The sequence below is a fragment of the Macaca fascicularis genome, chromosome 10 (genome assembly GCF_037993035.2).
Source record: "Macaca fascicularis isolate 582-1 chromosome 10, T2T-MFA8v1.1".
In the NCBI taxonomy this organism is placed as follows: Eukaryota; Metazoa; Chordata; class Mammalia; order Primates; family Cercopithecidae; genus Macaca; species Macaca fascicularis.
The window spans coordinates 105,325,129-105,348,388 of NC_088384.1; the positions used below are offsets into that span (position 1 = coordinate 105,325,129).

Sequence of the window (23,260 nt, forward strand, 5' to 3'; positions counted from 1 at the left end):
ATACCCTAGATACTAAAGAGTGTGTTCAAAGCTATTCATTCAGGCTGCACCTAAGTCACCAACAGAGGGTCCAATTCAGAAAATGATGGCACAACTGTGGGATAGGAGTACAGTTCAGACTACTGTCTTACTGGATTTTACAGAAAGTAGGTTATTAAGCTAAAAAAACCAAGTGCAGAACTGTGTACTTTTTCTTTTCCTTTTTTTGAACCTTTTTTCTCACTCAGTGGCTTCACTGCTCACTGCAACCTCGACCTCCCCAGGCTCAGGTGATCCTTCCACCTCAGCCTTTGGAGTAGCTAGGACCACAGGTGTGAGCAAGCACAACTGGCTTATTTTTGTATTTTTTTTGTGGAGATGGTTTCGCCATGTTGCCCAGGCTGGTCTTGAACTCCTGGGCTCAGGCGATCTGCCCACTGTGGCCTCCCAAAGTGCTGGGATTACAGATGTGAGCCACCATGCCTGGCCTAAGGGATATGTATTACATGTGCATAAGCTCTCTCTGGGAGGACTCAGGAAGTGCAGGGTTTGCCTCTGGGGAAGGAAACTTCAAGTATACCCTTTGTACAGGTTGAAAAATGTTCTTTTTACCATGGGTAAAAATGATTCATTCACCAGGTAAATAAAAATCCTGTATCACAAAAACAAAATCACAGCCTCATTGTGGACAGTGCCTGCCTTGTCCCTGTCTTCACTGTCTTTGGCTGAGTTGCTTCTGAAAATTGAGGATACACATGGACCACTGATTTTCTCAATCATCGTTTTTAATTGGCTTTATAAGCTAAAGTGCATAGTAAAGACAAAAAAAGGAAATGCATACACAGGAAAGGGACACTTAGAAAGGACCTGAGATACCTAAATGTCTGTTCTAAGGAACACTGGAAGGAGGGAATGCAGATGCAGGCAGCAGGCCTGGGTCTGGCTTCTGGCCTGGGTTTGGAGCCTGCAGAAGCTGCTGGCATGCTAGCCCTACCCAGGCAAAAGCTCCAAGAGGGAGTGTTGGGATGAAGGATCACACTTGGGATAGGTGCTGCTGGTACCAAATGTGACTTTAGCTCCACTCAGGGCCCAGGGGTAACCAGCAGTGCCACCAAACCTGTCAGACAGCAGGTAAAGAAATTTCCACCATCCCAAAGTGCAGGTTACAGGAAAGGGGTCACTCCTTAATGACGACCTGGGCCTGCTGCATAAAGCCCATCTTATGCAGCATGTGGGCTGTCCCATCTTCCCCACTCTCGGTGACTATGTAACTGGGTCAGGGTGAGTTGGTGCAGTCTTTGTCTTATTACATGCCTCCATCTCCTGGAGGCAGGGTGCCCAAGGAGGGCAGGAGGGGTTCTTGTGCTCCTTTTAAGAGATAAGCAGTTCATAAACAACTCTGGGCCTCTGTTTATTATGAGAGTTAGTTTGCAAATTAGGGCCTGGCAGTTAGAATCAGTCTGCATCAATGAGCTCATACTCTGTTCCTGGGGAACATAGAATAAACATTTGACCAAGTAAAGACCCAGAGATACCACTAGGTGGCCCTAGGTGGAAGCCCCAAACATATTCCAGGAGTCTGTCCACTAATTTGCAGGAGAGAAGAGGTGAGATTTGTTAACTTTGCTCTCAGTTCTGGAGATAAAGTGCTTACTCTAGCGCAGGGATAAATCTAGAAACAAATGTGGGCGAGCCCTAAAAGTGGATCCTTAAATAGGTGCTAAGACTAAAAAGGATGATTTTTTTTGTTTTGTTTTTGAGACAGAGTCTTGCTCTTGTTGCCCAGACTGGAGTGCAATGGCATGATCTTAGCTCACTGCAACCTCCGCCTCTGGGGGTTAAGCAATTCTCCTACCTCAACCTCCCAAGTAGCTGGGATTACAGGCGCCCACCACAACGCCCAGCTAATTTTTGCATTTTTAGTAGAGACGGGGTTTCACCATGTTGGTCAGGCTGGTCTCGAACTCCTGACCTCGTGATCCGCCTGCCTCGGCCTCCCAAAGTGCTGGGATTACAGGCGTAAGCCACCGCGCCTGGCCTAAAATAAAAAACAAACTTCGGTTCCTTCATAAGGGAGCTGGCCCCAGTCATTCGGTGGCAAGGGCAAAAGGCAGTGGTATACCATCTTCCTACATCATTCTCTGGATCTCCTCAAAGTTCATCAGGTTGTTGGCTGTGTCAGACCAGGCAGCATGCTGGGCTCCATCCATTTCAGAAGCAAGCTGGTTGCTTCTTTCCAGAGTATGATTTGTGCCACCAATCACTTCCTTACAGTCAGGACACGTGCCCCTCTCCATGGCTCCCCCACAATCGCCAATCACATAGATATGGCCATTGCGGCACTTGAACCAGTGACCACGAGGATAACCTATGGCGCTGACAATCTGCACTCGCTCTTCCTCTGAGATGCCCAGGCCAGAGCAGGGAAGGGTGGCTTTCAGAGCTTCCATCTTTTCCTGCACAAGTTGTTCATCCTCTTGGGTGAACTTACATGTTTTCTCAAGGATATTCTGGATACTATAGACCTCTACTGCTATGCTATCTTTCACCTTCTTCTCTGCTATCTTGTAGCGGGTCAGAAGGTTCACCAGGTACGTGAGCCTCTGGATTTCGCTTCGGAGGTCACTTAGTTCCTGGCTAGTGAAGCTCAAGCGCTTCTTGGCCAGCCACTCATGGACCTGGTCTAGTCGAGTCCTCACTCTTTTCTGTTCTAAGACATGCATCTTTTTCAGGGAATCCCACAGGCTGGCCAGGTGGTCATAGAAGCTGATGTAATTCTCAACCAGACCCAGGTCCTTCACTGACAAATTTTTCTGGGCCAGCTTCTCCTTTATCATCAGGAAGTCTTCAGGAAGCAGCTGGTGGAGGAGGCTCTTCCTCTCCAGCAGGGCCTTAAGCCGTTCCTGGCTGGTTGCTATTTCCCCTGCTGAACCCTGGATCTTTTCCTTGATGATTTCAATCTCTTCTAGCCGCTGTTTTATGCTAGTTCCATACCTCAGGTTTTTGCGGATGGGCACCTGGCAGATAGGGCAGACTTTCAACCTGATGGCGACTTCATCATCCTTCTGTTCATTCATGTAGCGGTCTAGGGCTTGCACCTCAAAGATGTGGCTGCAGTCTTCCAGCTGCACAAAGCGGGCATCAGGCTCATCCTCAAAGCCAAAGAATATTTGAGTGACCTCATCCATGTGGCAGATCCGGCATTTCTTGGGGCATGGCTCCCCACAGAGACCAATGCAGGGGTGGCCACAAACTAGCAGCTTAGTACAAGGCACATAGCATGGGGGTCGGTTGCAGGGCTCAGAGCAGAGTTTGGTGCACTGGTAGTGCTGGCAGCGCCAGACACAGGGTTCCACGCAGGGGCTACACAGCTCCCCACATTTCTTCTTGCACTGGCTGTGGACACAGCGGTTCTGACAGGTCCGTTGGCAGGGTGGGCACTCACCAGTGCATGGTTCCTGGCACTTGTGTGAGCAGATAAGCAGGCGCTTGCAGGGCTGCTGACAGCGTTCATGGAAACGCCCTTCAAAGCAGCTGTGGCAGGAGCCTGGGCAAGGATGCCCACAGTCCAAGACAGTGCCACACTTTGTGGTACACTTGACTGGCAGACCACCATACATGAGGTCTTCCACATGACCACATTTTACCTGCTGACTGTGCCCACACTTGAGTTTTACGGTGACCATTTCTGAACACAACTGCACACAGTCCTCACCACATGGGTGGCTGCATCTGTGCCCACATCTCAGAGACTTGGAGCAAGGCTCCTGGCAGCAGAAATCTGACTCAGGCACGGAACAAGGGACCATTTGTTCATGGCCGCACCGAGGAATGGTTTTGGGCACCTTCACCTGACAAGGCTGACACTCCTGGAAGCAAACAAGGGGACACCGGTGCCCATCCTGACAGATGACCTTTTGGCATGGCTTCATGCACTGGAACTCCTTGTGTGAAGAGTCATAAGGGTGGCAGGCACGGGTGCAGACATGCCCACAGCCCAGGCGGAACTCACAGGGCAGGCTGCAGCCTCCTTCGGGTACTTTTTGGAAGTCAGAAGCTTTGGATACTAAGGTGTGGGTATCAGGGTGGTTCTGGCAGCAGAGCCGGAGCATGGGGCCTATTTGATTGTTCTCTCGAAGCGTATGAATGATCTTGCTCCACAGGGGCACCTTGGCCAGCATCTGCATGTTTCCGATGCAGTACATTCCCTTCTTGGCTCGGGACAAGGCCACACAGATGCGGTTGGATATCTGCAGAAAACCCACCTTGCCTTCTTGGTTGCTCCGCACTAGGGAGAGGAGGATGATGTCATTCTCTTCCCCTTGGTATTTGTCCACAACATGGACCCTGACGCCAGCAAATGTCTTGGCAGGCATCAGTTTGCGCAGGCAGAAGAGCTGCCCGGTATAGGTAGTGAGGATGGTGATCTGGGAAGGCAGGTATTCCTGGCACAGGAAGTACTTGCACAGCTCTACCACAAAGTGAGCCTCGTGCTGGTTCTGATGGCTTTTGCCCTCTTGGATTTCCTGTTCAGGAAAGCTGTGTTCTACAAAGAAAAGGTTGGAAGACACCCCCTGACAGGGAAAAGAAGTGACATGTTAAAAGGTTCACTCATGGCACTTGTTTTTTTCTTCCTCTCTTCACATGCACTGGCCACTGACTGCTCCAGAGAGAGACCTTGGAAGGCTTTTTGTACCCTCAACATCACTATCTTTAGTTAGTCACTGTGTGCTTTGGGGCCACAGCAAGTTATGAAAATAAAAGATTATGTCTCTTTCAGTTTTCAAAGTACTTGTTTGATGTTAATATTTAAAACAGCTGGCCGGGTACAGTGGCTCACGCCTATAATCCCAGCACTTTGAGAGGCCAAGGTGGGTGGATCACCTGAGGTCAGGAGTTTGAGACCAGCCTGGCCCACATGGCGAAACCCCGTCCCTACTAAAAATACAAAAATTAGCTGGGCGTGGCAGTGGGCGCCTATAATCCCAGCCATTCAGGAGGCTGAGACGGGAGAATAGTTTGAACCCAGGATGCAGAGATTGCAGTGAGCTGAGATCATGCCACTGCACTCCAGCCTGGGTGACAGAGTGAGACTCCATCTCAAAAAAAATAAAAAAACAGCCATCCACAACCCAACCATTATAGCTGAGAGAACAAGCAGTGCTGTGATGATGACAGAGCAGCTAACTTACTGAGCACTCCACTGTGCTGACTGCTTTATATACATTACCTCCTTCCATACAGTAATGGGATATGGCAGGAGCCATTATTCTTATTGTCCAGAAGAACCTGATACTCAGAATTTATTTATTTTTAAAATAGAAACAGTCTTGCTATGTTCCCCAGCCTGGTTTTGAACTCTTGGCCTCAGCTGACAATTTTTTTTTTTTTTTTTTTTTTTTGAGACAGAGTTTCACTCTTGTTGCATAGGCTGGAGTACAATGGCACGGTCTTGGCTCACCGCAACCTCCACCTCCCAGGTTCAAGCAATCCTCTTGCCTCAGCCTCCCAAATAGTTGGGATTACAGGCACCCACCACCATGCCCAGTTAATTTTTGTATTTTTAGTAGAGACGGGGTTTCACCATGTTGGCCAGGCTAGTCTCAAACTCCTGACCTCCGGTGATCTGCCCATCTTTGCCTCCCAAAGTACTGGGATTATAGGCAGGAGCCACCACACCCAGCCAAGCACACGCCACCACACCCAGCTAATTTTTATATTTTTAGTAGAGACGGGGTTTCACCATGTTGGCCAGGATGGTCTCGATCTCTTGACCTCGTGATTCGCCTGCCTTGGCCTCACAAAGTTCTGGGATTACGGGCATTAGCCACCGCACCTGGCCAGAATTCTTATATAACTTGCTTAAGGTTACATGGCTACTAACAGGCAGAGTTGGGATTAAAAACCCCTGGTATTTCAATTTCCTCCCAGTAACCAGCTTTTAAAAAGCTGGCTCTACTCCCTTCTGAAAGGCTTTCTTTTTGAGAGGGAGTCTCTCTCCGCTGCCCAGCCTGGAGTGCAGTGGTGTGGCACGATCTCAGCTCACTGCAACCTCCACCTTGCGGGTTCAAGCAATTCTCCTGCCTCAGCCTTCTGAGTAGCTAGGATTACAAGTGCTTGCCACCATGCCCGGCTAATTTTTGTATTTTAGTAGAGACAGGGTTTCACCATGTTAGTTAGGCTGGTCTTGAACTCCTGACCTCAAGTGATCTGCCCACCTCGGCCTCCCAAAGTGCTGGGATTACAGGTGTGAGCCACTGTGCCCAGATGCTGAAAAGCTTTTTCATCTTGAGAAAATTACAGCCTTTTTAGGTTGCTGACACCATCCAAGAAAGATCGGGTAAGAGAGACTCACCTTAATCTTCTCATAGTTAAGAACAGATGGATGATTCTCCAGATCCTGGTAAATGTGGGGGGTCAAAAGGCGGGCAATTTCAGGGCACATACGGTGCTGAAAAAACACATGCATGTCATTACAAACATGGGCAGAGCACACACGGACAATTTCTTTAAAGATGAGGTTGCTGTTAGAAAATTTAGGGAGGGCCAGTTGTGATGGCTCATATCTGTAATCCCATCACTTTGGGAGGCCAAGGCAGGAGGATCACTTGAGCTCAGGAGTTCGAGACCAGCCTGGCAACATAGTGAGCCCTCGTCTCTATTTTTATTTCTTTTTTTTTTTTGAGACGTGTCGCCAAGGCTGGGGTGCAATGGCACAATCTCAGCTCACTGCAACCTCTGCCTCCCAGGTTCTAGTGATTCTCCTGCCTCAGCCTTCCAAAAGTAGCTGGGACTACAGGCATGAGGCACAACACCTGGCTAATTTTTTGTATTTTTAGCAAAGACAGTGTTTCGCCACGTTGGCCAGGCTGCTCACGAACTCCTGACCTCAGGTGATTCGCCCGCCTTGGCGTCCCAAAGTGCTGGGATTACAGGCGTATGCCACCACACCTGGCCTCTATTTTTTTTTTTTTTTTTGAGATGGAATCTCACTCTATCACCAGGCTGCAGTGCAGTGGCATGATCTCGGCTCACTGCAATCTCTGCCTCCCGGGTTTAAGCGATTCTCCTGCCTCAGCCTCCCGAGTAGCTGGGATTACAGGCGCCCACCACCACGCCAGGCTAATTTTTGTATTTTTAGTAGAGACAGGGTTTCACCATGTTGGCCAGGCTGATCTCGAATGCCTGACCTCATGATCGACCCACCTCGGCCTCCCAAAGTGCTAGGATTACAGGTGTGAGCCACCACACCTGGCCTCTATTTTTCTTAAAAAAAAAAAAAAGGAAAGAAAATCTAGAGATATAGAGATTATCATTTGAAAAAAATAATGAGAAGGCATAACATAAACAGATCCTTTGTCCAACAAAAACTCAACACAGGGTCATCTTGTGGTGTTTTAAAACAGAAAATGTGAGGTTGACAGAGTCATTTCAGTATTACATTATTTTTATTTATATGAGACCTCTTTTGCGGGCAACTGGCAGCTTCCCAAGAGCTTTCTCCTGGGCATTTGGTAATAACAGAGGCCCAGCTTCTCACCTGGTAGTTCAGACGGACAAAGGGAATGTTTACTTTCACTAGCCGTTCAAAAAGGGACACCTCAAGGTTGAAGTTCTTGGCCAGATCATACACGTTGGCACTGGGGCGCAGCTGAGAAGAGAAACATGGCTGAAGATTCTCTACTGATAAAGTCATTTAACCATCCATACTTCCATCCATCCAACCAACCATCAAATGTTTTTCAAGTGCTATGTGCCAGGTACTCTTCTACATATTCACAGTTTAAGGATTAATAATGACAAGGGTTAAGGATTAGTAGAACTAAAGGTGGTATGACAGAGTGCCCCATGGTGGGTTTTTTCTAGTTAGGCCTCTGAACAGTGACATCTGAGTAGACACTAGCATGGCAGAGGTTGCCAGTTCTTCATTCATTTGAAAAGCAAGATCCATAATGGGGAGCGGAAAGGACAGAGAGGGACACCATAAGCAAATGGGATGAAGTCAGAGAAATAAGCTGAAACCTGATCACACAAGCCTTTGCGGGCCACTTTAAGAAGCTTGATTTTTATTCAAGTGCAATGGGAAACCACTGGAGGGTTTTTAGCTGGAAAGTGATATTATCTATCTACCTTTTTCTTTTTTTTTTTTTTTTTTTTTTGAGACGGAGTCTCGCTCTGTCGCCCAGGCTGCAGTGCAGTGGCCGGATCTCAGCTCACTGCAAGCTCCGCCTCCCGGGTTCACGCCATTCTCCTGCCTCAGCCTCCCGAGTAGCTGGGACTACAGGCGCCCGCCACCTCGCCCGGCTAGTTTTTTGTATTTCTTAATAGAGACGGGGTTTCACCGTGTTAGCCAGGATGGTTTCGATCTCCTGACCTCGTGATCCGCCCGTCTCGGCCTCCCAAAGTGCTGGGATTACAGGCTTGAGCCACCGCGCCCGTTTTTTTTTTTTTAATTCACTTTGGCTCCTTTATGTAGAGTGCATTAGAGGGTAGCAAAAATGGAAGCAGGGAGACTGAGGAGCATGCTATTATAATACAGTCCACTCGAGAGACCATGGTGGACTAGGTAAATAGCAGAAAGAATGGATGAAATAAATGATGTTGCCACTAAAATATACCCCAAATCTAATAGCACCTGCTCTTAGACTGAATGTGGGAGGTGAAGGCAAGAGGAATCACAAAAAGCTAATAATAAGCTTGAGGACTGTTGAAGCAGAGGCCAGGGTCTTCCTTTATGATCTCACCCCCAAAGAAAGCCAGCCCATCTTCTAGGGGGGCTCCTGTTTTACCTGCTGGTGGTCCCCAATCAGAATGAGATGCTGGCAAGCTTTGCTCAATGTGGCAATGGTATGGGCCTCAAGGACTTCCGCAGCTTCTTCCACTATGACAATCCTCGGCTCCACCTTCTGTAGGATCTGGCGGTATTTGGCAGCACCTCAAGTGAGGAAAGAAGAGAAAGGCTCCTCTGGGCTGAGGCACAGGACCCACAGGGCCACTGAGCCTCTGGGAATCCGCTTTGGTATCTTCCCTGAACCTGGATCAGCGACAAGTAGTCCTTATAGCGTTCTGGGTGGTCTCCAGAACATTAAAGCTGTGTTGGTCACTGTTAGAGTTTCAAACCCAGTAGGAGAAAGTGAGTGAATTTCTTTTCTTTTCTTTTGTTTTTTGAGACAAAGTCTCATTCTGTCACCCAGGCTGGAGTGCACAGTGGTGCAATCTTGGCTCACTGCAACCTCCGCCTCCCAGGTTCAAGTGATTCTTTTTTTTTTTTTTTTTTTGAGACGGAGTCTCGCTCTGTCGCCCAGACTGGAGTGCAGTGGCCGGATCTCAGCTCACTGCAAGCTCCACCTCCCGGGTTTACACCATTCTCCTGCCTCAGCCTCCCGAGTAGCTGGGACTACAGGCGCCAGCCACCTCGCCCGGCTAGTTTTTTGTATTTTTTTTAGTAGAGACGGGGTTTCACCGTGTTAGCCAGGATGGTCTCGATCTCCTGACCTCGTGATCCGCCCGTCTTGGCCTCCCAAAGTGCTGGGATTACAGGCTTGAGCCACCGCGCCCGGCCTCAAGTGATTCTTGTGCCCCAGCCTCCCGAGTAGCTAGGATTACAGGTGCCCACCACTACGCCTGGCCAGTTTTTGTATTTTTAGTAGAGATGAGATTTCACCATGATGACTAGGCTGATTGCAAACTCATGACCTCAGGTGATCCACCTGCCTTGGCCTCCCAAAGTGCTGGGATTACAGGCGTGAGCCACTGCGCCTGGCGAAAGTGAGTGAATTTCACCAAAAGTTCTCAAAATATGGGTGCTTTCAGTAGCTTTTCATGTTATTTTCCTCTAACCTACCAAAGAAGTTCCTCTTTACCTGTCCTTAGATAATCTGGCACCAGAAGTGAACTTAGATGCAACAGGTAAATTTCTCCACAGTTTCTCACCTGTGGTTGTCATTCCTACAACCTGGGCATCTTTAAGAATGTGCAGGTCTTCCTGGAGTCTCAGCTCAGCCATTCTTTCTGCTGATGTGCGGTACTGGCGTTCATAGCTGAGGATCTTCCGGCGGGTGTCAGCCTGGTACAACTGTAGCCAGAGCCTGGAGAATGGGAAGAACCAAGGAAAGAAAGCCACATGCTCTTTAAGAAGGTGGAAGAACCCCCTTCAGTGTGCCTAGTATATGAAGTGAACCTTGGACCTTTGGAGCATAGTGACAAACAGATATATTCAGGGAACCAAGAATCCAAAATGCCCAACAGAAAGATGTCCAGAGTGGTCAGGAGCTAAGGAAAGGGGTGAGATAAAGAACAAAGGTTAACTATGGGAAGAGAATAAGAGACTTTAAAAGTGATGATGTCACTAATCGCTGTAAAACTTTCCAACGGCTTTCTACTACTCTTTTTTTTTTTCCCCCTGTAGAGATGAGGTCTCACTATGTTGCCCAGGCTGGTCTTGAACCCTGGGCCTCAAGTGATTCTCTAGCCTCAGCCTCCCAAAGTGCTGGGATTACAGGTGTGAGTCACTGTGCCTGTTACCGCTCTGTTCTTTTCTGAGTTTTTATACCCATTTGTAACTTTTTATTTATGGAATTATGTGATTAATTTGTTACCCTGGATAGACTCCATAGGCTCCATGAAGGTAATAATTAATTTGTTACCCTGGATAGACTCCATAGGCTCCATGAAGGTAGAGCAAAGTGTCAATTCTATCCCATGGCTGTATCCCTATCACTCAGCTCAGTGGTTCGTTGAAGGTCTTGGAGGTGGAGAATGTTTGAACGGAGGTGGAGAATGTTCCAGGAACAGAAAAGGAAAATGTTCCAGGAACAGAACTTCCTGGGGAAATTACATGGGTTGGCTGGATGTGGAACACAGTACCTATAAAGCTGCCAGCGAGAACTGAGGTCCAGCTGCCAAACATCCTCGATCTCATTGGCCTCGGCTGCAGTCATGGTGTTCAGTTTGCGAAGCTCATCCTTCACTCTTTTTTTCATTTTCTTTTTCTGGTTGCGCTGGGTCTGCAGACATCAATACCAGCAGAGGCAGGCTTGGTTTTAAGCCCAAGGCAGGGGCCACAGCACAAGAAAAAGGGCTGGCATCCCTGATTAATGTCAAGTGTCTTACATTCTCCCAACAGCTCTTCCACTGTAGAGTGGCTAAACAAGGACTCTGGAGCCAGTTTGCCTGACTTCAAAGCCCTACTCTACCTCTTACTAGGTTGTGGAACCTAAGGTAAATGACCTACCCTCTGTGTCCCTCAGTATCACCTTCTATAAAATGGGAATAATGATAGTATCTCTTTATAGGATTGTTGGCTTGTCAGGAATAAATACATGGAAAGCATTTATACTACTGCTAGCACTAGTTATCATTAAACATCTTTGACCATAGCCTGTTTCTTGTTCCTAAAATGTATGCCATGAAAGTCATGGGGGTGGTATTTTCTTGTTGAATGCTACACAACCAGTGCCCAGCAACTGGTGCTTCACACAGGACTTGGCACAGTGCCTGCTAAAATGGTCCTACTGCCATCGTATCAACACAGTACCTTTAACAAGTGGGTAGAAAGCAGTTTATGAGAAAGTGCTCTCTTCTGTCACTGAGTCTGAGGCTATGAGCCTTTAGAAGGACTCGCAAGTCAAACAGATGTCACTAAATAAAGATCTCCCTGCTGCTTCAAAATGAAACAAATCAACCTTTCCTGATGCCTCCTGGGAGAGATGCTGAAACCATGCTTCTAAGAATTGAGATCATGACTCTGCTCACCACATATAGTGATACTGAACTGAACTAGGAGATCAGGTGCAAACCCAGCACTCAGGTGAAAACAGCATCCAAAGTTGCCCTTCAAAGTTCTCGAATCATTGGTAAGGTTTACAAATTCTTATTTTGAGTATCTAATCCTCGATCATCGTAGTTATGCATGGTAAATAGTGAGGGCTACTAGGCTCCACCAAAAGGAGCAGAGGGAAAGCTACATGAAGACACCTGGGCATTAATACAATTCTGGCTTTAAGAGAAGTGTCAAATTCCAGGGTGAATGAAGGAGGAATAGTCCATCCAGCCTGGAGGTCTCATTTCATTGCTTACTTTAATCCTCTAAAATCTTAGTACATGTTTACAAACTCATTTGAAATGAGAAGACAACACTCCTGAAGGCATTAAGTGCTGAGACCGTGTTTGACCTGACTCATATGTGCTACATTCTTCCACAAGTTCTACAAAAGCACTTGGCTACCTGCTACCTGTCTTTCTAAGCTGGCATTTCTTGCCAGAGGCCCTCTGAAGAACTGTAGTATTTATATCCATGGGAATTAGTACACCCATCTTATACCAGGGTAGGCTGTAATACAGGTACTTAGTTAATTGCAATGATGAAGTGAATATACTGTTATCAGAAGTGGGGGAAAACAAATGGTCAGAACACTCTCAGGCCTGTTTCAACCCAAGGAAGTGAGTTTACCTGCCACTCTCCCGTGGCTTGCTCCTGTCCACCTGCTGTCCCAGGGCCACAATGGTCTAGCCTCATGGCCAGAAGCATTTTAGCCAACTCCTGGTCTGCCCCACTCTCTTCCTTCTTCCGTCGCTGGGGCCTCACCACCTCTTCCTCCTCAATCACTCGGTCTGCTTGAATCAGGTCAGCTTCCTCTGCGATCTCAATCAGCGAACTCTCCTCCTCCCCTTCTTCCTCCTCATACCCTTCTGCCTGGGCTAAGAGAAACAGATAGAGATGAAAACTCTTTTTTTTTTTTTTTTGAGACGAAGTCTCGCTCTGTTGCCCAGGATGGAGTGTGGTGGTGTGATCTTGGCTCACTGCAACCTCTGCCTCCTGGGTTCAAGTGATTCTCTGGCCTCAGCCTCCCGAGTAGCTGGGATTACAGGCACCCAGCACCACGCCTGGCTAATTTTGGTATTTTTAGTAGAGATGGGGTTTCACCATGTTGGCCAGGCTGGTCTCGAACCCCTGACCTTGTGATCTGTCTGCCTCGGCTTCCCAAAGTGCTGGGATTACAGGCGTGAGCCACTGTGCCTGGCCAGAGATAGAAACTCTTGAAGCTAAGGGACAGAAGAGGGCACCTACACGAGCTCAGATGCATGAAGACATTATCAAGGGTTTATGTGATTTTTTTTTTTTTTTTTTGAGATGGAGTTTCGCTCTTGTGGCCCAGGATGGAGTGCAATGGCACAATCTTGGCTCACCACAACCTCCACCTCCTGGCTTCAAGTGATTCTCCTGCCTCAGCCTCCCAAGTAGTTGGGATTACAGGCATGCACGACCATGCCCAGCTAATTTTGAATTTTTAGTAGAGACAGGGTTTCTCCATGTTGGTCAGGCTGGTCTCAAACTCCCGACCTCAGGTGATGTGCCTGCCTTGGCCTCCCAAAGTGCTGGGATTACAGGCGTGAGCCACTGCACCGGGTCCTGTATGATTATTTTTGAGACAAGAAACTAGAAGGAATGAGAGGAGAGTTAGGAAAGGCTTAGGTCTCCTTATATACTTTTTGTTACATGTTTTACATTTTAAAAAATCATATGAATGTATGCCTTTTAAAGAAAGGTTTTGGCTGTGCGTGGGGCTTAGGCCTGCATCCCAGCACTCTGGGAGGCTGAGGCGGGTGGATCACCTGATGGCAGGAGTTCGAGACCAGCCTGGCCAACACGGTGAAACCCTGTCTCAGCCGGGTGCAGTGGCTCATGCCTGTAATCCCAGCACTTTGGGAGGCCAAGGCGGGTGGATCACGAGGTCAGGAGATCAAGACCATCCTGGCTAACACAGTGAAACCCTGTCTCTACTAAAAATACAAAAAAAAAATTAGCCGGGCATGGTGACGGGCACCTGTAGTCCCAGCTACTCGGGAGGCTGAGGCAGGAGAATGGCGTGAACCCGGAGGTGGCGGAGCTTGCAGTGAGTGGAGATCGCGCCACTGTACTCCAGCCTGGGCGACAGAGCGAGACTCGGTCTCAAAAAAAAAAAAAAGAAACTCTGTCTCTACTAAAAATACAAAAATTAGCCAGTTAGCCAGGTGTGGTGGTGCATGCCTGTAGTTCCAGCTACTTGGGAGGCTGAGGCAGGAGAATCGCTTGAATCCAGGAGGTGGAAGTTGCAGTGAGTCGAGATCATGCCATTGCGCTCCAGCCTGGGCAACAGAGCAAGACTCCATCTCAAAAATAAATAAATAAGGCTGGGCGCGGTGGCTCATGCCTGTAATCCCAGCACTTTGGGAGGCTGAGGCGGGCAGATCATCTGAGGTGAGAGCTCAAGACCAGCCTGGCCAACAGGGGGAAACCCCATCTTTACTAAAAATACAAAATAAGCTGGGCATGGTGACTGTGCCTGTAATCCCAGCTACTTGGGAGGCTGAGGCAGGAGAATTGCTCAAACCTGGGAGGCAGAGGTTGCAGTGAGCCAAGATCACGGCTTTGCACTCCAGCCTGGGGGACAGAGTGAGACTGTGAGACTTAGTCTCAAAAAAATAAATAAATAAAAATAAAAAAATAAAATAAATAAATACAAAATAAATAAATAAATAAAAGGTTTTACTTATACCAAATACATATACAATGGAGGGCATTCAATGTAAATACGTAATATAAAGGATAATAAAAATATATAAAATGAATACCCACGTACCCTCCACCCAATTTAAGTAGAAAACTGCCAAGTTTTTTGAAGACCTTTGTGAGCCTTCCTAACCCGAATTTTATATTACTCATTTCCTTTCTAAAAGATAATGTTACCACATTTATACCGTATCAAAGTAACACACTGTCTAGTATATATGTTTCCATAACTTGTCTTTTTTTTTTTTTTTTTTTTTTGAGACGGAGTCTCGCTATGTCGCCCAGGGTGGAGTGCAGTGGCCGGATCTCAGCTCACTGCAAGCTCCGCCTCCCGGGTTTTTACGCCATTCTCCTGCCTCAGCCTCCCGAGTAGCCGGGACTACAGGCGCCCACCACCTCGCCCGGCTAGTTTTTTGTATTTTTTAGTAGAGACGGGGTTTCACCGTGTTAGCCAGAATGGTCTCGAACTCCTGACCTCGTGATCCGCCCGTCTCGGCCTCCCAAAGTGCTGGGATTACAGGCTTGAGCCACCGTGCCCGGCCTTTTTTTTTTTTTTTTTTTTTTAGACTATGTCTGTCACTCAGGCTGTAGTACAGCATTGCAGTCCTGGCTTACTGCAGCCTCAACCTCCTGAGCTCAAGCCATCCCCTTGCCTCAGCCACCTATGTAGCTGGGACTACAGGCACGCACCACCACAACCAGCTATTTTTTGTTTTGTTTTTTTTTTGATAAAGACAGGGTCTCATTATGTTGCCCAGGCTGGTCTCCAACTTCTGGGCTCAAACGATCCTCCTGCCTTGTACTTGCAAAGTGCTGGGATTACAGGCATGCGCCACCATGCCTGGCTAACTTGCCTTTTTCATTCAGCATGTTTTTGAGATTCATATGTGTTACTGTATATGCTGTGATTCATTCCTTTTCACTGCTGTACAGTATTTCACTATCTGAGTTGACTTAATTGATCCATCCATTGAAGAAATGTTGATGAACATTTGAGTTCTGATTTTCTGGTATGATAAAGTGGTTATATAAATTTAAATATCCCCAGCAGCAGTGCACAGAGTTTCCATTGCTTCAAATTCTCATCAACATGGGGTTATATCAAACTTTAATTGTTGCCAAACTGGCGCGTATGTAATAGTATCTCATTGTGGTTTTAATTCCTCTAGTTTTTAATGAGTACTTTTCATATATCTATTGAACAGTAAGATTTCCTATTTTGTGACGTGCCTGTTAGAAGTCTTTTATCTCATTAACTGGGCGTGGTGGCACATGCCTGTAATCCCAGCTACTTGGGAGGCTGAGGCAGGAGAGGAGAATCACTTGAACTCAGGAGGCAGAGGTTGCGGTGAGCCGAGATCGCGCCATTGCACTCCAGTCTGAGCAACAAGAGTGAAACTCCATCTCAAAAAAAAAAAAAAAAAGTATTTTCTCTTTTCCTTATTTTAAGCTATTTGTCTTTCTCTGACTGACTTATAGCTCTTTATTTATTCTGGGAATTATTTTTAAGTCTCCCTGTTCTGGTATTTACTATATTCTACCTTAAGATTTGATTCTAGTAAGACATGCACTTCTTACCTGTATTCTCAGGTCCTGCTGGAGAAACACTTTGGGTGAAAGAACCGACACCAAGACCTAGCCACTCCAGCATCATGGAATGCTTCCAGTGCTGGAAGCAAATCCATTCACTATCCTAAGGAAAGAAGAAAGATCATTTGTGAGGATTCTATGACAACCAATGTGAAGGCAGGGTCTCCTCAAAGAATCAAAAGCAGATTGGGGCATGGTAGCTCATGCCTCTAATCCCAGCAATTTGGAAGGCCAAGGCAGGAGGACTGCCTGAGCCCAGAAATTCAAGACCAGCCTGGGCAATATGGTGAGACCCCATGTCTTAAAAAAAAAAAAAAAAAAGACTGGGCGTGGTGGCTTGCGCCTGTAATCCCAACACTTTGGGAGGCCAAGGCAAGGCAGATCACCTGAGGTCAGGAGTTGGAGACCAGCCTGGCCAACATGGAGAAACCCTGTTTCTATTAAAAATTCAAAAATTAGGCTGGGCGCGGTGGCTCATGCCTGTAATCCCAGCACTTTGGGAGGCCGAGAAGGGCAGATCACAAGGTCAGGAGATCGAGACCACAGTGAAACTCCGTCTCTACTAAAAATACAAAAGAAACATTAGCTGGGCACGGTGGCGGGCGCCTGTAGTCCCAGCTACTCAGGAGGCTGAGGCAGGAGAATGGCGTGAACCCGGGAGGCGGAGCTTGCAGTGAGCCGAGATCCCGCCATTGCACTCCAACCTGAGGGACAGAGTGAGACCCCGTCTCAAAAAAAAAAAAAAAATACAAAAATTAGCCAGGCATAGTGGTGCATGCCTGTAGTCCCAGCTACTCAGGAGGTTGAGGCAGGACAACTGCTTGAACCCGGGAGGCGGAGGTTGCAGTGAGTGGAGATTGTGCCACTACACTCCGGCCTGAGTGACAAAGCAAGACTCTCTTAAAAAAGCTGGGTGTGATGGCATGTGCATATAATCCCAGTTACTCAGGAGGCTGAGGTGGGAGGACTGCTTGAGCCCAGGAGGCCGAGGCCGCAGTGAGCTATGATTATGCCACTGCCCTCCAGCCTGGGCTCAAGACCCTATCTCAAAAGAAAAAAGAATCAAAAGTAATTCACTTAAAGTTTATAGGCTGTACTATTCACAACAGCAAAGACATCTAATCAACCTAAATGCCCATCAATAAAGGACTGGATAAAGAAAACATGGTACATATACACCATGGAATACTATGCAGCCATAAAAAAAGAATGAGATCATGTCCTTTGCAAGGACATGAATGGAGTTTGAGGGCATTATCTTTAGCAAACTAACACAAGAACAGAAAACCAAATACTGCATGTTCTCACTTATAAGTGGGAGTTAAATGATGAGAACACATGGTCGCATAGAGCGGATCAACACACTGGGGCCTATCGAAGGGTGGAGGGTGGGAGGAGGGAAGGGAGCAGGAAAAATAACTGATGAGTACTAGGCTTAGTATCTAGGTGACGTACAACAAACTGCCATGACACAAGTTTACCTATGTAACAAACCTGCACATGTACCACTGAATATAAGTTAAAAAAAAAAAGAAACATTATATCGCTAAAAAACAAAACAAAACAAAACAAAACAAAAAAAAAACAGTTCATAGGCTGCAAACTGGCATCTCCTTGGACAACTGGAACATTTAACATGACTTGCATAGAATTTTAAAAATCAAAGGGCTGGGCACGGTGGCTCATGCCTATAATCCCAGCACTTTGGAAGGCCGAGGTGGGTGGGTCACCTGAGGTCAGAAGTTCAAGACCAGCCTGGCCAACGTGGTGAAACCCAGTCTCTACAAAAATTAGCCAGGCATGATGGCAGGTGCCTGTAATCCTAGCTACTCAAGAGGCCGAGGCAAGAGAATCGCTTGAAACCAGGAGGCGGAGGTTGTAGTGAGCCAAGATTGCACCATTGCACTCCAGCCTGGGGTGAGAGAGTGAGATTCTGTCTTGGGGGAAAAAAAAAAAAGAGAATTTAAAAAATTTTCCAGCCTATTTTGACAAAATCAGGAGCTATGGCAACAAATGGCTGGAGCTGGGTTGCTACCACATATGTTCCAGTTTGCCACAGTCCTCTCTGCTTCTTAATATTTCAAATCTAGATTGCTTCACTTATTTGTAAGACCTGAATGACCTCTGTAAGCTTTTGGATTTGTAATCCTATAAATCAGCAACCTAATGATAATAAAGCTACCATTTCACTGGGTTCCTGGCCCGCCACATTACACAGACTGTCTCAGTTATTTCTTACAATATCTTTTGAAGGCAGGCATTATTATCATCCATGTTTGATCACTGAGGATCACATGAGCCCAAGTCACATAGTCAGTCTGCATGACTATATCTATCAACTCCCAAGTTCTCTATCTGTGCTAGTTTGCCTCTGGTTATGATTTTGTTCATTTAACAAACACATAGTACAGTTACTAAATTAATAAGCTTACAAATACTACCTTGCTCATCTAAATAACAATCCTGTAAGAACAAATATCTGTAAGAAATTGCCTTTTTGCAAATCAATATTATAGATATTGGCAATTTCATATGGTTCAACTTAATGCTTATTATTATCCCCATTTTATAAAAGAGGAAACAGCCACAGGAAATTAAGTAACTTGTCCAGAGCCAAGCCCAGATTAAAACCCAGCAGGCTGGTTCCAGAGTTTTGTTCCTGACCAGCATATTCAGCTGCCTCTCATCACAAAAGGTAACTTTGCACATTGTGGCAGCATCAGATTATCAAACAGCTAAAGTTTTGGACTGATGATTCTCCTGGAGGCTACCTCAAAGTACTGAGGCCAGAGACATATTTGTGTCCCCCAGGATGACCCCTACCTGCACTGGTCCATTCATGAGACTTTCCCAGTGCTGAGGTGAGATGTACTTCTGCAGGTACTGTTCCCGTAGGACACCGCGCATGGTGCACTCCAGGGTCTTGGCTCCTTCATGAAGCTCTTGCTCTGACTCCTTCATCTGTGTCATGATCTGCCAAGAAGAGAGGGAAAGAAATGATGAGGAAATATCATCATCCCCCAAACTCAGTCCTCACCTTGAGGGAAAACAAAGCTAAGACAGGACAGTAAGGAGGGAGAATAAATAGACTGGTCAACAAACCGATTTCCCAAGGCACATTATTGTGGTCTTGAAACCAAAGAACTAGTATCGGCTGGGCGTGGTGGCTCATGCCTGTAATCCCAGCACTTTGGGAGGCTGAGGCAGGTGGATCACTTGCGGTCTGGAGTTCAAGACCAGCCTGGCCAACATGGCAAAACACCGTCTCTACTAAAAATGCAAAAATTAGCCGGGCGTAGTGGTGAGTACCTGTAATCCCAGTTACTTGGGAGGCTGAGGCACAAGAATTGCTTGAACCCAGGAGGTAGAGGTTGCAGTGAGCTGAGATGGTGCCACTGCACTCCAGCCTAGGTGACAGAGTGAGACTCCGTCTCAAAAAAAAAAAAAAAAAAAAAAAAAAACCAAAATCTCTGAAAGATTCCTACCAATCAGTAAAAAAAGAAAACAAGGAATGCAGGTTGAATATCCCTTATCCAAAATTCTTGGGACTAGAACTGTTTCAGATTTTGGAATATTTGCATTTATACTTACTGGTTGAGCATCCCAAATCTGAAAATCCAAAATGTGAAATAATGTTGGGCAGGGCGCAGTGGCTCACACCTGTAATCCCAGCACTTTGGGAGGCTGAGGCGGGCAGATCACCTGACGTCAGGAGTTCGAGACCAACCTGGGCAACATAGTGAAATCCTGTCTCTACTAACAATACAAAAATTAGACAGGTGTGATGGCAGGTGCCTGTAATCCCAGCTACTCAGGAGGCTGAGGCAACAGAATGACTTGAACCCAGGAGGTGGAGGTTGCAGTGAGCTGAGACTGTGCCACTGCACTCCAGCCTGGGCAACTGGGCAAGACCCTGTCTCAAAAAAAAAAAAAAAGGAAAAAAGAAAAAAAATAATGTTGGCATTCAGAAAGTTTTGGTTTTGGATTTTCTGATTTGAGATTCTCAACCTACACAACAGAAAAACAAACAGGCCAAGAATACTGTGGCAGAGACTTCAAGCTTCACAATATCTGTTCTCTCTCTTTTCCTTAGTAATAAGAATCCAGATTTTGATTGGGGACATTGCTGCCCAGCTAAAAGATGACATTTCCCTGGTCAGTTGGCTCTACACAGAGGTGCTGTGGGTGGTATGGGGGAAAGAGCCTTAAGGGAGGGTGGGATGGGCAGTGTGTCCTTGTCTTTTCTCCATCTTGGATTGCGAAGGCAAAGGTCATACCAAAGGATTAGCAGAATACAATGCTGAAAGGAACCTGGGTCCTCCAGAGCTTTGAGGAGCCTCTACATCTACCCTGGGCTGCCTACGCAGAAAGCCACTGCTATCTTGTTTAGGTCCCTCGTTACCTCAGATATTTCAGAGCTGGGACTTACACTCATGTAGGCCCTTCGGAGGTGCATGGGGAGGTTGCGGCGGAATTCCCGCTTGTTCCTCAGCTCCCTTAGGGTGAACTGCTTCAGGATTTCACTGTTGCTCCTTCCACCCACCCGCACAATGCTGGTCTTCTGACACTTGTAGATGCCTGTGGAGCAAAGTGGAGCACGGCAGAGTTGAAAGGAGCTATGCTAGGTTCTCTCAGGTGAGAGCTGTGTGTATTTGGGATCTAGTCTGGTTCCTTAGAGAACACACTTGTGCTTAAAGGAAATTTACCCCATTAATGAGTGAGAAGGTCCCCGAGAAGATGTGACCTGCAGAGCAGTAAAGTATAGCGCTTAAAGAGTACAAGTTCTGCAATCATACAACTAGGGATCTAACTCTTAGCTCTACCACTTATTGCTGTGTAACCTGGGGCAAGTTACTTGAGTCTCAGTTTCTCTGTCTGTGATTTAGAGATGGCAACATCTCCCACATAGGGCTACAGTCTGGATAAATGAAAGAAAATCTTTAAAGCTCCTAGCTAGGGTCCAGCACAAAGCAAGCATCCAGGAGATGTTACATATTTTTCACTCTGCAGATTTACTGATTGTTCGTATGTTCTAGGCATGTGCCAAGTTCTGAAGATATAGCAGTAGAAAAACAGGCCCAGTTTCTGATTTGTTATCATTTCTTTGTCTCTGGCAAGAAGTTACTCATTAAATAATCAATACGACAGCAATAAATGTAGTGAGTACTGGTAGCAGGGGACATCACCTAGTCTGGGCGGCGTAGGGATCTATTCTTAAGAATCTAATATTTAAATTCAGACTCTAAGAATAAAGATTTATCTAGGTGAAAGGGCAGTATAGAAGAATGAAAAATACAGGAAAAGCATATTCATTCATCCATTAATGTTACTTAGTAGTTTTTGAGTGCCTAATATGTGCCAGGATATGTGAATACAGCAAGAAAAGGACCAATCCTCATCTAGGGTAGAGATACATAAAATAGATTATAAAAAAATAAAAAATGCAAAAGAGACTTCACTTCAGGGCTACAGAAAAAGTCCACCTGAGAAGAGAGATTTAAAGTGGGACTAGAAGAATGAGTAGGGCCAGCCAGGTTGAATAAGCTCAAGATGGAGAGGGAAAAACTATTCCAGGCACGAGGATGGCATGGGCCAATGGAGGACGTAGAGGCTTTCAAGGAACTGAAGATAACCAGTGTTGCTGGAGTTAGGGAGAACAAGGTTAAGAAGTAGGAGCTGTGGTTCACAGTCCAGCTGGGACAGATCACAAACGGCCATGTAAGTGATGATAAGGACTGTCAACTTTGTTCGAAGAGCAATAGAAAGCTACTGGGTTGCTGATGGTTCAATCATCAACATCTTGATAGAGAGCAAATTTGCCTATAAATATTACCTTCCAGAAACTGGTCCAAAGCATGATTAGTATAACACACAACCAAGATGGGGAACTTCTGGAGGCTAATTTGCCAAACAGACTCGTTGGTTAGGAGGGCCTGAACAATTTTTAGACCCACATAGGTTTTGCCTAGAAAATAAGGAAAAAGGAATTTAATAATTTAGATATTTTCTAAATAAAGTAATTAATTACTTAGAGCAAAATCTTGTTTTTTTAATTTAATACATTAAGATAGTTTAAAATCTAAGAAGCATACATGGTATATTGTGAAAAGTCCCTCTTGTACTCTGTCACCCAGTTCTCTGGGTGGAAGCAACCAATGTTACCAGTTTCTTTTGTAACTTTACAGTGGTAGTATATCCATGTATATACAAACAAATACAAATGTATATTCTTTTTCTAGCCTTCCCCTTTTCTCCTTAAAATAGTAATAGTAACAGACTATTTTCACCATTCTACATCTTGATTTTTTTTCACTTAACTATCTTTTTTTTTTTTTTTTTTTTTTTTTGAGACGGAGTCTCGCTCTGTCGCCCAGGCTGGAGCGCAGTGGCCAGATCTCAGCTTACTACAAGCTCCGCCTCCCGGGTTCACGCCATTCTCCTGCCTCAGCCTCCCGAGTAGCTGGGACTACAGGCGCCCGCCACCTCGCCAAGCTAGTTTTTTATATTTTTTAGTAGAGACGGGGTTTCACCGTGTTAGCCAGGATGGTCTCGATCTCCTGACCTCGTGATCCGCCTGTCTCGGCCTCCCAAAGTGCAGGGATTACAGGATTGAGCCACTGTGACCGGCCACTTAACGTATCTTGAAAAAGGTTGTTCTCTATCAATACACAGGAGAATCTCGTCCCGTCCCCCGTTTTCTTTTTACAGCTGTAAGGTAGTTTTAGTCAGTTTTCTATTGATGACATATATGTTGTTTCCAATCTTGCAGCAAATTCTTTAGAAATACTTTTTATATACATGGTAGATTTGCTTTTGTGATGGGAGGGGAAAACTTGTAGAAATCAACATTGGAATGAGTTACAGGCTCATTAGTAAATAGCCATTCATTAATTAATTAGACTAAAAACTGCTGCATTCTTTTTTTTTTTTTTTTTTTTGAGATGGAGTTTCACTCTTGTTGCCCAGGTTGGAGTGCAATGGTGTGATCTTGGCTCACCACAACCTCTGCCTCCTGGGCTCAAGCGATTCTCCTGCCTCAGACTTTCAAGTAGCTGGGACTACAGGCGCGTGCCACCATGCCCAGCTAATTTTTGTATTTTTAGTAGAGACAGGGTTTCACAATGTTGGCCAGGATGGTCT

At 46.2% G+C, this 23,260-nt stretch overlaps 1 protein-coding gene across 8 annotated transcripts in view; it reads right to left on the minus strand.

The window, feature by feature from the left end:
- Positions 1 to 746: 746 nt before the first annotated feature.
- The window catches only part of ZNFX1 (zinc finger NFX1-type containing 1), a 32,731-nt gene continuing 10,217 nt past the window's right edge, over positions 747 to 23,260 (minus strand). For 4 of the 8 annotated variants that reach the window (XM_005569321.5, XM_015429953.4, XM_045363097.3 and 1 more), the window contains 11 exons: positions 21,954 to 22,085; positions 20,550 to 20,698; positions 18,944 to 19,093; positions 16,109 to 16,223; positions 12,431 to 12,678; positions 10,846 to 10,985; positions 9,913 to 10,067; positions 8,769 to 8,914; positions 7,520 to 7,630; positions 6,335 to 6,430; positions 747 to 4,553 (listed from right to left, as the gene is read on the minus strand). In XM_005569321.5, the coding sequence (XP_005569378.3) occupies positions 2,109 to 4,553; positions 6,335 to 6,430; positions 7,520 to 7,630; positions 8,769 to 8,914; positions 9,913 to 10,067; positions 10,846 to 10,985; positions 12,431 to 12,678; positions 16,109 to 16,223; positions 18,944 to 19,093; positions 20,550 to 20,698; positions 21,954 to 22,085 (3,887 nt within the window). In that variant the 3' untranslated portion in view covers positions 747 to 2,108. The remainder of the gene's footprint in view (positions 4,554 to 6,334; positions 6,431 to 7,519; positions 7,631 to 8,768; positions 8,915 to 9,912; positions 10,068 to 10,845; positions 10,986 to 12,430; positions 12,679 to 16,108; positions 16,224 to 18,943; positions 19,094 to 20,549; positions 20,699 to 21,953; positions 22,086 to 23,260) is intronic. The other 4 variants (XM_074005528.1, XM_015429955.4, XM_074005529.1 and 1 more) reach the window with 1 other exon arrangement.